Source organism: Typopeltis vanoorti, chromosome 19 (assembly GCF_054136105.1).
Source record: "Typopeltis vanoorti isolate ZY-2024b chromosome 19, IOZ_Tvanoo_1.0, whole genome shotgun sequence".
Taxonomy (NCBI): Eukaryota; Metazoa; Arthropoda; class Arachnida; order Uropygi; family Thelyphonidae; genus Typopeltis; species Typopeltis vanoorti.
In genome coordinates, this window is record NC_143567.1 from 12,613,804 (window position 1) to 12,630,472 (window position 16,669).

Sequence of the window (16,669 nt, forward strand, 5' to 3'; positions counted from 1 at the left end):
CAATCTTTCGAAGTGTTATGACCTCATCAAAAAGCTTACACTATTTGTTCAAATGACAATGCCCTTGAAACTGAGCTCAGGTACTTTGGCTACAATCCCCATAAAACAGATAAAATACCATATGCATTCCAACATTCCTCCTCTGATTATCACACAAGATCACAAAACCATTCCCATCCTTCATATCTAAGGTATATCAGTAAAGATAGCTGGGGCTTACTCTGCAAATATGACCCCCATACTTTCAAACCATTTATTCAGTTACCTACTTTCATCCATTCACCTAAAGATCAACTTCATCCTCTTGCACATCCTGGAATGTATAAAGTTCCTTGTACCTGCAGTTAGATTACTGTGAACAAACTGGTAGATCAGTAAACATCCACCTTAAAGAACACAAAAATTACACCCATTATCATCAGCAAGTTGGGACTGGCAGACCATGCTCTGGATATCCCTTTACACAGGATTAAATGGCAGACACTGTCGGTATTACATAGAGGTCGGTATAGATCTGAGAGACTATTTTTAGAATTTAGCATTGGCAATGAAGCACTCCCACAACCTCAAAAAATATGACTACATTCATTTTCCAAAGTTGGGAGAGAGTCGTTCTGAGACTAGATAGTGTCCTTCTCCAAATTAACTTTATTGTTATTTGGACCATTAGTTTGTTTTCAGTTCAGTTACAATTTGGAGTGTTTCTACAATGATTTAGTTGAGTGATGTGTGCTTGTCACAGTTGTAATTTTGTGCTCTGATGATGCCTAGCGAAATATTAGTAAGTTCACATAAATTAATTTTATGTTTTCTCCTTTTGGTTGTTGTTTATACTGTGAAGTGCTATTATGGATTTCAAATACTCTTGTGCAATGATTTTCATGCAAAAATTTTCAAACTAGTAGGAAATTAGGCAAAATGTAGTTATTTATAATTCTATTTTAGGAGTGGAGAGCCCCTTACTGCTTTCACTCCAATAATTATATTTACTATGTGAAATGGGAATTCATAAAAATGACAAATTTTGAATTAATCTGTATATTTCAGATATTTTCGCTGCATCTGTCTACAATGGTTAAAACTGAATATTATTACTGAAATAAGCATTCTACAAAAAAAAAAAAACATAAATAAATAAAATAAAAAACTTGTCTGCTGCAATTTTAAGTTAAAGGTGAAAGAGACCAAAGTTCTACTGATATCGAAATATCAGTACCAGGAGATAGTCGGATTGATGAAAAAGAAAATGAAAAAATTACAAAGTATCGCAATTTGCAAATCGAAGTTGAACGAATCTGGCAAAAGAAAACGAAAGTTGTTCCCATAATAACGGGTGCTTTAGGCGCCATCCCTAAAACATTGAAAAAACATCTAGAAGCACTCGAGTTAGATGGATTAAAAATTGGGCAGCTGCAAAAGGCCGCTTTGTTCGGCACAGCTTTCATTTTCAGAAAGTATTTCCACAACTCATAGGCCCTTGGGTAAGGCTCGAATTAGTGGAATATAACCAGCCTTTTCTTAAGACTGAGGAAGCAAATCAAGCTTTGATGAATATTATATATATATATATTTTTTTTAAGTCCCAAAGTCAGAAAGTGAGTAATGAAATTTAAAAGCCATTACTGTTCATAAAGATGGAACAACTCTTGTCTAAAATTATTATAAGCATAAACACAGTTCATATAATGAAATTTTGCAAAAGGAAAAAATCATATTTATTTCAATTAATTAACAATAATTTTTAATGAACTTTTAACTTATTGATTTCAATTCAAGTAACACAAATATATAGCACAAAAAGAATTTTAGCTTCAATTTTATCTATTGCAAAAAAACAAAATAAATAAACTGTAAAGCAGTTCAAATATTGAAGGACAATTTCTGATGAGAAATTCTCAAAGTAAAACAGCATACTTTAAGTTAAGTGGGTTCAAAGGTTGCTCCATTATAGTTAACAGTTAATCACTCTATAATCACCATTAAAGAATTGACAAGATGTAAATACATGGTAAAAGGCAAAAATTAGCTCATGTTTTGATCGTTAAAAAACCCAAAGGTGGTTTGTGCATTTCATCCACTTCAGCTAACAGAACAGTTTAATAGATTTTGTCAAAAGTGAATAATTACATAGCATGTTGAAACTGAAGTGACCTGAATATCATCACTATCAGTTTTTATCTTGTTTTGTCTATTAGCAGAGGCTGGCGACATACTACTATGTATGCCTCCTGGCCTATAAATAAAAGCAAATAATAATTGTGCTAATACATATATATATTATTATTATTTATTTAATTTAGTAATAGATATTTATTTATATATATTTATAACAAAGCATTAATTTACCTTTCTAACTCCCCCTGCATCAACAGCATCTTCCCCAAAAAATACAACCTAAAAAGAAAATAAAACTTATATATGTTAAATAAACATTTAGCATTTGTTAAATGTCTAGTTAACAACCCATAAGAAAAAATAATTTCAACAGCAGCACTATAATGCGTGTGGAGGAAACGTATGCAACAGTTATTTTTAATTATGTAAATTATTTATTCTAAAATAGAAGGTAAACATTATTAGCTTATGTCAATATTCAAATTAACTTTGGAAAATTAATATTATGATTCAGGACCTTCATGAGTCACAAGACTCATTGTGGGAAGCCCATCCTACAAAATGCAAAGTCTATCATACTACTCCTAGAACTCGCTCACCGTTTGTGCTCTTACCACTTTTTTCAGGCAATAAATCCGATGATTCAACCACCCTCCATACAAAGAAATCACTTCTCACCCTTATGACTTCCTTTCACAACTTCCAGAGATGGCTCCTTGTCCTCGCTCCTTCCCCTTGTTCCACCAAATGTAAGAACTCCCAGTGCTTACCCTGTAACTACTTCTCAACAGTTTAAATATCTCAATCATATCACCTCTCCTTCTATCTACTAAACGTTACAATCCACATTCCCTCAGTTTATCCTCATAACTAACATTGTACAGTCCTGATACCATCTTTGTTATCTGCGTGTGCACTCTTTCCACTATTAATTTATCCCCTTCAAATCCTAAGGATGAAATTTGAGAATAATAGCCCAGATTCTAGTAGCAAGGCTTATACGTTGGTCAAACATAACTGGTAATTAGTTTACGGAATTAATAACGCATATAAAGTATATTAATTAAAGATAACTTTAATAAATAACTTCTATATTTCGGCAACGTCACACTGCCATCTTCAGGAACATAAAGATATGGTATGTGCACGCAGGCACTAACAAAAGCAAATGAGGAAGAAAGCAAGAAACTAATATTGTTCCTAAAGTCCTAAGTGCCCTCTGGCGGGCTAATTTGGTTGTCTTGGCAGTTGGGCTGAAGAACTACCCCAAATTTGGGAGACCTACATTTTGAGAACTTCAGCCCAACTGCCAAGGCAACCAAATTAGCCCGCCAGAGGGCACCATTAGGACTTTAGGAACAATATTAGTTTCTTGCTTTCTTCCTCATTTGCTTTTGTTAGTGCCTGCGTGCACATACCATATCTTTATGTTCCCGAAGATGGCAATGTGACATTGCCGAAATATAGAAGTGCTTCATTAAAGTTCTCTTTAATTAATTTACTTTATATGCGTTGTCAATTCCGTAAATTAATTACCAGTAAAGTTATCTTTAATTAATATACTTTATATGCGTTGTTAATTCTGTAAACTAATTACCAATAGCCCAGATGTGGTCTAATCAGGGATTTATACAATTGAATGACAACTCATTTATCTCTGCTGGTTAGTGTCCTTGATATTGCAGCAATACTCTGGGTTACATTCACCACTTTTTTAATATATTTCCTGAATTTCAGGTTTCTATCAATCATCACTCCCAGATCCCTTGCCTCCCCCACTTCCTCCAACAGAGTATGCAGCCTCCCACTGCTGTATCCCAAATTTCAAGACTTTACACATTTAGTTGAATTTAACTGATATCCCTATTCACTTGCCCATCTGTACATTTTATTCAAATCCTCTCGAAGGACTACCACATCTGCATTATTACTAATAACCCTTCCCAGTTTCACATCATCTGCAAACAAATGAATATCCTTCTACAATACATTGACAATGTCACTGTGATAGGCTAAACAATACAGGTCCTAGTAGTGAGCTGTGTAGGAACCCACTTGTAACTTTTTGCTTCCTTGATACAGCTCCCTCATACACAACTCTGATATCACACAGCCAATCCAATTTACTAATCTGACATCCAAACCCATGTGCTGCAACTTAATATCAGCTCATCATATGGCACCCTATCAAATGCCTTTGTAAAATCTTCTAATTCCTCCATGCACAGAACTGCTGAAAGCTGATTTCTAAGATTATTATAATAACCTACAATATAAGTCCACATACATTGCTTTCTCTTTGATATTCTTGCATGTCTATTCGTCTTTCAAGTCAAAACTACCTAGTGAATCTCCACCTGGGGGAAAGGGATGACATCTCAGTTATAATCAGATCTTCTGATGCTATGACCAAATCCCAAACTACTGAACCTCATATTCAATCTACTATATGATGCTTAAGACATTTGTCCCTCAAATATTTCTGAAATTCCTTTCCCTTAATAATGCATGCTGTTAATTCTTCCTAATTTATACTGCTGCATTTAATATCTCCCATAACAATCATTATTCTTGCACTTGCCAGAGCACAACTGCTAAACATCTCCTGCTATATAAATTATATTTATATAAACATGAATGCCTAAAGTATCAAAAATAAAGGAGAGGAGTTTTTGGCATTGAACAACTCAATTTGGCCAAAAAATAATTGGCATCAACGAGACCTGTTTGTCAGAGAATTTTGTAGTTACAGGGATAGAATGTAATGGATATTGTATTTTCAGAGAAGATAAATGGCAGGAGAAGGGGTATTATTAATGATAGCTGAAGAACTTCGATCAACAAAAATAGAAATTAAGAACGATCCTAGATCTGATGGAAATAGTTCATTGAAACATGTAGAAAGGCTTATGTGTTTGTTGTACATGTTGTTTAATTTTGACGGTATATAGCAGAATACAGAATTATAAGTAAATAATTATTTATTTACTTATTGCTGATATTTTGCTAGTGTTATAACCAGCATCTTCAGAGTACAAAACACAGTTTGTCACAGTATGCAAGACTACAACAACATGGTGTAACAAAGGGACTAGTTTACAAATAATTGTAGCAACAACACAGAGACTAAAGTCCTAATTAGGCACCCTCTATCTTAAATTAAAAGAGAGAGAGAGAGAGAGAGAAAGCAGGTACTAGTTATGTCTTAAGATGACTGTCTCCCAAATCGTAGGGAAATTTATACAGCCATATTTGTTGAGATTTGGAGTAATGATACATCCGGCACTATCACTATGGCAAGTCGGGCCCAGCAGACCATGCTTTGGATACCCCTGCACACAGGAACAACTGGAAGAAAACAAAAGTACTGCACAGAAGCTTTTACAAGTCAGAGAGATTGATCTTAGAAGCAACAGAAGCCTTGAAACATAGTGCGAATCTCAACAAATATGGCTGTATAAATTTGCCTAAGATTTGGGAGACAGTCATCTTAAGATATAACTAGTACCTGCTTTCTCTCTCTCTCTCTCTCTCTCTCTTTTTTTTTTTTAATTTAAGATAGAGGGTGCATAATTAGGACTTTAGTCTTTGTGTTGTTGCTACAATTTTTTGTAGACTAGTCCCTTTGTTACACCATTTTGTTGTAGTCTCACGTACTGTGACAAACTGTGTTTTGTACTCTGAAGATGCTCGTTATAATACCAACAAAATATCAGCAATAAGTCAATAAATAATTATTTACTTATAATTCTATGTTCTGATATATATACCATCAAAATTAAACAACATGTTCATTTGAGTGGAGGGGGGGGGTATGGTGTGAGATACAGGCCAACAGAACAAAATATATTGTTGGTTGCTGCCATAGACCTGGGATCCAGAAGAAAATGAGGATAACATACATCAGCAGATTAGCAAGAGTACAGGCTGAGCAATTATCATTTGAAACTTCACCTATGGGGATATAGATTGAAAGGGCACGTGGCAAACTGGAAATCAAATTATACTGTTACTAAAGGATAATTACCTGAAACAGCACGAGAGAGAGGACCAGGGGTTTGAGTGTGCTGGATCTCATAATAACATCAAAAGATCTATCTATAACTGCAGTAGCAACTCTACCTGTGATCAGGGAAAAGCGACCATGCAGTCTTGTCCTAGGAGGTAGTTCAACATGTGAAAATTTCAGTCAAGAAAGGGATTATGCAGAAATATGAAGCTGGCAATAATGACAAACTCATGAGACAACTTGGAGCAGTGTCATAGCATAAGAAACTACATGGACTGAATGTCATTAGCAGGTGGACAAGGATTGTTTGAGCAAGGCAGTATCAGAGTGAATACCCAAGGTCAGGAGGATAAACCGAGTAGGAATTAAGTGGATGACCAGAAATATAAAGCAGGAGCTGCAAAAAAAAAAAAAAAAAAACATTGTGGAAGAAATATAAACAACTAGAAGTTATAAACAACATGCCCATGATCATTATAAAACACAGGCAAGAAGGATAACTATTAAGGAAGGCTAAATTAAATCAGATTTCAAGAAAAAATTAGCTAAACAGGCCAAAATAAATCTAAAAGAGTTTTCTCGTTATGTAGCAAGCAAGAGAAAGAATGATTATGGAAAGATAACTTCACTCAGTTCTGATGGAAGGAAAGTGAGAGAAGCAGAAAAAATAGTTCAGTTACTAAGTGATCAATTTGCAAGGCTATATCATCCATCTGGTGACTTTGCAGTTATTAAGGTAACAAAGTCTGATGTGAGCAATGAGGAAGACGAACTGGAGGTACTCGGTATATTGAAAATTATCAACGTGAATATCAATGTCAAGGCCTGGATGGTATGTCAGTTCATGTGCTACAAGAAGGAACAGGTAAACTGGCAATGTCTCTGACAAAAGTCTCAGCTCTGGCAAGGTTCCCAGGGAGTGGAAAGAAGATTGCTCCATTACATAAATGTGGTTCCAAGACATAAGTAGTAAATTACAGACCAATTAGTATCTCTGGAGTGGTGGTTAAAGTATTGGGAAAGTTGGTTAAAAGTAAAATTCAGGAATGGGTGGACAGGAATATGATATTCTATAGGGGCCAGCATGGCTTTATAAAAGGTAGGTTGCCTCGGTAATTTATTCACATTTTAGTATAAGGCGACAGCAGAATTGTATAAAGCAAATGGCTACACCATGATACTGCTGGACTTTGCAAAGGCATTTGACAGAATACTGCATGGAAAACTATTACATAAGTTGGAGAAAATGGGAATGGATATAGGGCTGGTGACATGGATAGGGGGTGGCTGATAGATAGACATCAGAGGATGGCATAGGGTGAAGTGGAATCAAGGTGAATGAACTAGTGGAATGTCTCAGGGCTCTATAGTTTGTAATTTATGATATAGCTGAAGATCTGAAGGGAGATATTCAGCTGTTTGCCAATCATGCAAAACAAGGAAGGGCAATAGTTGATAAAGGTAATGTAGATATCTTACAGGATGATTTAAATAAATTACAATGTGGGCAAAGCTCAAAAGTTGTCAATTCAGTGTTGCAAAATGTAAGGTAATAATATACTTTGGGATGGAAAGATTATGCATGTCATATCATATTGATGGTACTGGTTTACAGGAAACATCCATGCATAAAAAATCAACCAACCATTACATTTAGCAATGCCTGGAGGATCAATAATCGCATCTACAATGAAGAAAACCATGCCACTCCCAGGAATCTTTTCTCAACCAGCTTGTTCTCTAAATACATCAGGAACAACATTATTGCTTTTCTTGGCAACTCTGATTAAACTCGTCCATGTTTCTTTTTCTAGAGTTTATCATTTTCCCAGCCAAATGAGATGACCTTTGGGATTTCTATGTCTGTTTTCCATGGTTTAATTATTGATTCTGCTTTTCTGATCCAATACCTGAAATATATCAACTGAGATGAGTACATTTATTGGACTCATCATTATTGTTTTCTTGGATTTTCAAATGTGCCAATGCAGTCCAAACTAAAAATAGTACACACAACACTCAATAGTTCAAGTTAAGAAACTTCCACTCAGCATTCATTACAATCCATAATGACCACCCACATTTTATTAAAAAGTAAAGAGCAGATTTTGTAAAGGCTAAATAAACTAAGCTTGCTTCTTATTCAAATGGCAGGTGAGCCTTCTGATCCCTTCCTAAAGCTGTTGATCAAAACATCTACCCTACTATGTTCCCCTCTCTCCTCTCATCCCAATGGAACAATGGTAACATCTCGGAAATCTCCTCCTACTTGCAGAGGGCTACTCATAGCTGTGCCTTCAATCCATTTTTTGTACTTGTTCCAGCTGAAATATCTTGACTGTATAACAAATTCAAAAATCTTCAACAACATCAAGAGGGAAATCATCATACAGAAATCTAACAGTGTCAGATAATAGAATGTTGGTAAAGAGAGAAATATTGTCAAAGCAGACTAAAATATCTGACTCTTGTATTTGAATATCCTTGATTTTTTCAAGAAAATATGTGGGAATTCTTGATGAATAATTTTAATAATTTTAATTTTTGGAATAATAATTTTTGAAAGACCATATAAATGAGGAGCCCTTCCAAAATGAGTGTGTAACTTATACAAAGTATTTTCATCCAAACTAATAACTTCATCAAGGAACTTATTTAATTATTTGATCTCTGCTTTTGTAGGGTTATAACTAATTTCTTGATAGGTGGAGGTATCCTGTAAAAGACAGTCTATCATCCTCTCATAGTTGGCCTTATCCATTAAACTACAGTTTTTCCTTTATCCACTTTAAAAATAGATATGTGGTTCTTCTGTTTTAATGAAAGCAGCACACAGAATTCAGTAGTAAATAAATTACATGGAGGTAATTTTCTCTAAAGAGTAAAGCAACAACTTCAAAGCATATTTTGTTAGTATCTTTACTCTAAACATCAGAAATATTGTGTCTGATATTATGCAAAAAATCAGGCTTGATTTAGGTACAACAACAAAATAATTTCTTTTAGATAACGCACTAGTCTCAGCATCAGACAACAAGTGTCCAGAAACGTTGATAACCCATCATTTATTAAAAGAATTGTTTCCAGTAGTAAATTTTTGCTTACAATATAATGATTCATATTTTCCCATCAGTCTATATGAATGTCTTTCATAAGAGCAGGTTAATGATTGTTCAGAAACACAGAACAATATTCAGTAATTTGTCACCAAGAGTAGCTGAAATCCTTCTTTCAAGATTTGAAATACATTGAATATTGGATGCAAAATTTTTTTTAGTTGCTTGAATCTGTGTCAAAGAAAAATTTGAGCAAGTATAAGATGCATGAGCTATAGGCAAACAAATCTTCTAAATCTAGCAATATAGGAATAACTTTTGTCACTTGCCACTCGAAGAATGCCACTTGGGGGCCTTTTGCTATTTTTTTTTCCTATACTGACATAATTCGTTTTCATCTTCTTCATGCTTCTATACTTATCTACACTTCTCTTCATTTCACTACACATCTATGTCACCTTAACCAACTCAGCTTTCAAATCTTACATCATTTTTTTTATCATTTACTCTCATTAATTTATCACCAGTCACAAACATTTCCTTGCCATCAACTCTGCCAACCATATTAAAAACTATTTGATATTTATATAAGATATGAATCTCTCAAAGTTTTGAGAGAGGTAGTGAGAGAGAGAGAGATAATCATTCCAATTCAAGTTAGATACGTGTAAAAGACCTTCACAATTTTCTTTCAAAAGGTATTCATATATAAAACTGCTTACATGGAGAAAACGAGCATCATCACACAAGATATTGTGTTTAGAGTCAATACTCTATGCTTGTAATTTATCTACTGCTGCTTTCGTAAAACAAAACAACCATATATCTATTTCTAAATCTGATAAAAGAAAAGCCTGACTGACTGACTATGAGAGGAAGATAGACTGCCTTTTACTAAATATCCCACCTAGCAAGAAATTACTTACAATCTTACAAAAGCACAGACCAAAAATAAATAAATAAATAAATAAATAAATAAGATCATTGATAAATTGTCTAAATACTTTGTATAAGTAAATTCACTATGGAAATATAAAATGTTGGTACATTATCATTCTTGGACATATTTACTCCAATGACCTCTGGTACTTTGTTAATCACTGCACTGTTATTTATCAGAAAATTACCTTTACTATCAGATATGTTCACCAAAATCTGCTCATCACACCTCCCAAAAAATCAGTTACCAGTCAACACTTATAAGCAGTTCAGCTTGAAACTCACCAAACCAACTTTTAATCTCTATTTACTGGAATCCCCCTCAGTTCCCCAATGAATACAACTACCACTTTTCATGATACATGTTAACAAATTTCTTTTCTCTTTCCCCCCCCCCCCTTGCATATACACACACAGTGTTACAAGTGTTGAGAGCTTTAGTGTGAAGAGTTAATACAGGATATAAGTAGAAATATATATATATAGGAGAATGGTCTAAAATGTTCTTGGCCGAACAACAAAAAAACAAATTTATAATTTCAAAATTATTTTTATTTTTCAACATAATCTCCCATAAGACTAATACATTTATTCCAGCGATGGTCCAGTGCCATTATCCGATCCCTGTAGTGATTCTCAGTAAGATCTGCAAAATACCCCTCTACAGCTGCAATCACCTCTTGATTCGAAGAAAAACAGTGACCAGTGAGGAAGAGTTTTAGTTTTGGGAAGAAATAGAAGTCAGAGGGAGCCAAATCTGGGGAATAGGGTGGATGTTCCAACAATTCATAGTGTAGATCCCTTAATTTCCCCATTGCCAAAACACCTTTGTGGGCAGGTGCATGTTCTGATGAAAGATGATTTTTTTCCTTCTGAAAACCAGGTCTTTTCTCACGAATTTTTTTGTCTAGTCTGGTTAAAAGATTGCAATAATATTCCTCGGTTATTGTTTTACCCATTTCAAGATAATTAATAAACAAAATGCTTTAGCATCCCAAAACACCAATGCCATGACCTTTCCTGCTGATGGAACTGACTTTGGTGCTGAACAACCGGCTTCTGTCCACTGTTTTGACAGCTGTTTGGATTCTGGTATGTAATGGTGAATCCAAGTTTCTTCCATAGTAATAAATCTACACACAAAATCAGTTTTATTCTTGTTAAAACGCTCCAAGCAATGTTCAGAGATTTTCATGCGAGTGCATTTTTGATCTGCTGGGAGCAAGCACGGCACCCAACTTGCACAAAGCTTTTTCATTTGCAATTCTTCATGCAAAATATATCCTACACATTCTTTTGAAATGCCTATGGTCTCAGCAATTTCACGCACTTTAACTCGCCGGTCAGCCAATACCATATCGTGCACTTAATAATGATTTCTGGTGTTGTTACATTTTTTGGATGTCCTTCACATGGATCATCTTCAAGGCTGGTACGGTCACATTTAAACTCAGCAGCTCATTTCTTAATTGTCGAAAATGAAGGAGAAGAGTGAAATTTTCTTTTGGCGTTAAACCTTCTTTTGCAAAGAATTTTATAACCGCACGATACTAAATTTTATCCATTTCAAGGGATATAGACAACACTTTTGCTTTAGACAGCTGTATAAAACAAGCTACTTGATAGAATGACTTGCAATTTCACATGGATACTTATGACAGATGTACCAACTTAGGAAAAAAAAATCTTCCCGATAGTGTTGCCAACTGTGGTCGAGAATGAGAACTTTTCAGACCACCCTTTGTGTGTGTGTGTGTGTGTGTGTGTGTGTGTGTGTGTGTGTGTGTGTGTGTGTGTGTGTGTGTGTGCGTGCGCGTGTGCGTGTGTGTGTAAATTGTGTGATTGTGATATTCCTTATTTTGGGCAGACAGACAAATCTGTCAAATTGCATATGGAAGAACACATGAGGGACATTACTTACAAGAGAGAGCGAGTCAGTGCATTATCAAGTCATATCCTTTTCTTGGCTAATCTTAATGATGAAAGCCAAAGTCACAAAGTCTGATGGGAAAAGTCTACTAACATCTTCCGTTGCAATGATGAACTAGAGAGAAAAATCGTAGAATCTAGGTAAATCATCTTCAATCCTGTTCATCTAAATAATAACTTGAGCTACAACCTCCCAGATAGTCATTCAGCTGTAATCATGTACTACCGTTCACGAGATGCTACTATCCAAACTTACATACTTTTCCAACAATACCACAAACGAAAGAATAGCTTTAAATACAACCACGTTCTAATGTCAATTATGTATAGAAACTCTCTATGATATTCTTAGTTTATTTAAGCTTTAGTGTTTTAGTGTGTTTTCTTTCTTTTATAATGTCACCTGATGAAGGCTGTTACAAGCCGAAACTAGTAGTGTTTTAATATTAAAAACTTTTTATTTAAATCTCAGTTCTAGTCATTCAATTCTTTTTAAAAAACATGTATGTTAACCGAGTTAATGATCATTCATTCATATATATAAATATATATGTAGAAAGTTCTACATATAAATAAGAGGGAAGAAAGAAAAAAAAAAAAAATATATATATATATATATATGACTACTACTATTAACTCGGGGTTGGGATATGTTCATTTTAATATAAACTGACTAAAAATCCGAGAATTATAACAAATTGAGATCTATTTGAAAATGCAACATGTTTCGTTGGGATTGACTTCATCAGGTGTTAAGAACATAGAAAGCTATTAAAAGACACTGAAAAAAACATTGAGATACTCTAAAGCTATACAATTATAAAGCTATAATATTAGACTGTAAATTACAGTTATTATGAACTTGAGCTATAGTCCGTGTTAAAGTTCTATTGTTGTACACTTGTGTGTGTGTGGAATAACGCGATCTCTAGTATCTGATAGTAGAGCTGAAAGAGTCAGGCAAATTATAGCTGAGATTATTGTTCATATGAAGTGGGTCCAAGGTGATTTCTTTTGACTCTACAATGCGGCATTCTACCTCATCATGGCAAATGTGTAGGTTTGAAGTTGTTGTCCAATTTACTTCATGTTGGCAGCTTTCATTGTTCGTGTTTATTGAAAAGAGGACATGCCCTGATAGGGCAGTAGCTCTGGTTCTCTTGTAAGCAATGTCTCTCTGGTGTTCCTCGAGACGTAGGAGGACAGATTTCTCCGTTTGGCCATAGTAAGGTTTTCTGCACTCACATGTGACTTTGTATACACCTGGGAATTGTAGAAGGTTTTGAGATTCTTTGTAGTTGCTGAAACTTGATCTTATTTTTGGAAGAGTCGAGAAGCATGTTTGTATGTTAAATTTCTTTAAGATTCTACTCAGTTTTTTGGATAGTGTGCTGATATATGGCAAGGAGATATAACCTTTGAAGTCGTCCTGTGTCTCTACATTGCTACGTTGACGGTGGGATAATAGTTTGTTGATACTTTTTAAAGAGTAGCCATTGCTTTTAAAGGTCCATTTAAGACGTTATAGTTCTTTTTTTAGTTCTTCTTCATCTGACAGTACAGATCTTGCATGATTCGCAAGAGTTGATATAATACCCAACTTTTGCGCTGGATGGTGATGTGAGGACGCATGCAAATATCTGTCCGTATGTGTTGGCTTTCTAAATATTGAGACTTTTATTGATTCAGGCGTCTTGGTGAGTTTAACATCTAGGAAACGGAGGGAACTATTTTCTTCAATCTCCATGGTCAATTTGATATCCTGATGGAGGTTTTTTAAGTGTTTATATATATATATATATATATATATATGATCTACTCTATAATATAAAATGATAAGCTTTTTTTGTAATGTTTTTGTGTCACGTTTTTTGTCAAGTTATTTGAAACTCAGGGCAACCCTGAGTATCGCGTCTTCAAAATTCAAGTCATCAGAATTCAAGGAGAACAGGCCTACCAGTCCGGAACGCGGGGAATTGGGCGCTGTATATGCCAGGGGGGGAGGTACACCCTTTCGAGTCTTCAAAATTCAAGGAGAACTGGCCAGTCCGGAACTGGGGAGATTGGGCACCGTATGTGTCGGAGGGGGGGGGGCGCATACGGCTTGGAATGAAATATTTGTAAATATTTCATCGCAAGTATCTTGGGACATCATCATCATTTGAACTACTGTACTGATGATGTCCCAAGATACTTGGGATGAAATATTTACAAATTAAATAGTCATTACTGTGGTTAGTATGTGTGTTTTTTTAGTGATACCTGTATCCTTGTCTGGTGTTTATCAAATACCCTGTTCTTATCATCTCTGCTACTGAACAGACTGGCTATTCTGCTAGTATTAGAATCGAAGAGCATCAAGATTATGTAATATTTTTGGATTTTGAAGGTTCAGGCCTTGCTTCTCATGCCATTCACATAGACAAAGAGTTCAACGGAACTGTACCAAAATGCTACACCACAGTAGATTAAAATTTGATTGTCTATCATTTGAATCGTGTGAAGCTCTATGCCATTGTCCTAATCTTAATCAGAGACAGACGGTAAGCTTATTTCTAAATTTTTGGAAGTCATTGCTGTTAATTGTTTATATCATCATCATCAAATTCCTGTCATGCACCCACAAGGGGTGTACAGGATATGATAGTACTACATGAAAAAATTATATCATTACTAACTTCCTATCTACAATTTTTCTCCAAAAATAGTCTGTTACATGTCAAGATTCCAACATTATCAGATCTTATATTTCTGTCGTCTAAGGCACTTTGTACCGTATCAATCCACCTATATCTTGGTCTTCCTCTGGGTCGTTTTGCTGCCAACCTAGCAGAGAACACTTGTTTTGCCAATCTTTCCTTGCCCATTCTGTTTAAGTGACCATACCACCTGAGATGAGCTCTGCTAACGCATCCCTGAATGCTAACAATATCAAGTTCTTTCCTAATATCCTCATTTTTAATATGATATTGCCATTGATGCCATCTGTTCACGCCTCTAATCTTTCTCAGGACTCTCATATCTGCGGTCTCTAGTCTTTGGTCAAGTGTTTTACTTCTGACCCAGCTCTCAGATCCATAAGTTAAAACTGATTTGAACACTGTCTTGTATATAGTGTTCAAACCAGTATATAGTGTATATAATGTTTTACTTGTTCCATAGGTTCTCCATTCACAACACAGTTGACATTTTCAATGATTCTGCCTATTTTCATTGTCTTTGTCTTTTTATTGCTGACTTCCATACCATATCTATCACAACAGCTATTCAATTTAGTCAGAGAATCTTGCAGACTTGTAGTGGATTTATTTAGAAGTATAACATCATCCGCATAAAGCAAAGAGCTGACATTAACACCTCCAAATTTGATATCATGTTTAATACCACTTTCCTTCATAATGTGATCCATATAGATAATGAATAACAGAGGGGATAATGTACATCCTTGTCTCCCAACAGATGTAACATTAAACCATCTTCCTGTACTTCCTTCAATTCTAACTGCTGACTTACAACTCAAATAAAGACTAAGTATTGCTTGATATAATGCCCCATTGACACCATATAACTGTAGCATATTGAATAGCTTTTCTCTTGGCACCTTATCATATGCCTTTTCCAAATCTACAAAACTTAAATACAGATCTTTGTTATATTCCCATTCTTTTTCGACTATTTGTCGTAAAGTGAAGATCTGATCCTGACAGCCTCTATTTCGCCTGAATCCAGCTTGTTCTTCACCAAGCTTTTCTTCCACAATTCTTCTCAACCGTTTCTCAAGCATACTTGCATAGATTTTGCCAGGAACACTCAGTAGGGAAATACCTCTGTAATTCTCACATTCAGTTTTATTTCCATTTTTATATATGGGTACTATGAGAGCTCTACTCCAATCATCGGGAATTCGTCCCTCTGTCCAGGCTTTCTGAACTATGCAGTGCAGCCACTGTAAGACTCTTATACCACCATACTTATACCACCATACTATCATTTCTGGTTGAATATCATCTACTCCAGCTGCCTTTCCACATTTCAAGCCTTTGATGGCTTTTTCTACTTCAAGTATGGATATGTATTCCTGGCTGCATTCCTGGTCAGTGTTTTTTACCACTGTGCTGTCATCACTGCTTGTTTCATTTAGCAGTTTTTCAAAGTAATTACTCCATACTTCAAGGATATCTTTTTCTCCAGTTTTCATGTCACCTTTATCATCTCTAACTCCTTTTACAGCACTCTTTCCTTCATTCCTAAGCTTCTTGAACAACCTCCAGAATATTTTGCCACCTTCTTGATATTTATTTTCTATATTCTTGCCAAAGTCCTCCCATGACTTTTGTTTAGCTAGTTTTACACAGTGTTTAGCATTCTTGCATTTGTCTCTATATTCTCTAAGAGCACAAGCTGACTTCTTTGACAGGAACTTTTGATATGCTTTCTTCTTTTCCTTCACTGCCTCTTTAACTTCCTGTGTCCATCAGGGAGTTCTGATTTTTTTATCCTTGCAGACAACCTCACCACATGCCTCTCTGGCAGAATCAATCAATGTTTTCTTCAGAGTTTGCCACTGAATCTCCAAGGTTTGATTCCTGTTCTCAAACTTTTTCATTTTTTTTCAATAATC

General features: G+C 35.1%; 1 protein-coding gene across 3 annotated transcripts in view; it reads right to left on the minus strand.

The window, feature by feature from the left end:
• The window catches only part of Herc4 (HECT and RLD domain containing E3 ubiquitin ligase 4), a 604,012-nt gene that overhangs the window by 230,336 nt on the left and 357,007 nt on the right, over positions 1–16,669 (minus strand). For all 3 annotated transcript variants that reach the window (XM_090409674.1, XM_090409672.1, XM_090409675.1), the window contains one exon: positions 2,347–2,394. In XM_090409674.1, coding sequence (XP_090265800.1) covers positions 2,347–2,394 — 48 coding nt within the window. The remainder of the gene's footprint in view (positions 1–2,346; positions 2,395–16,669) is intronic.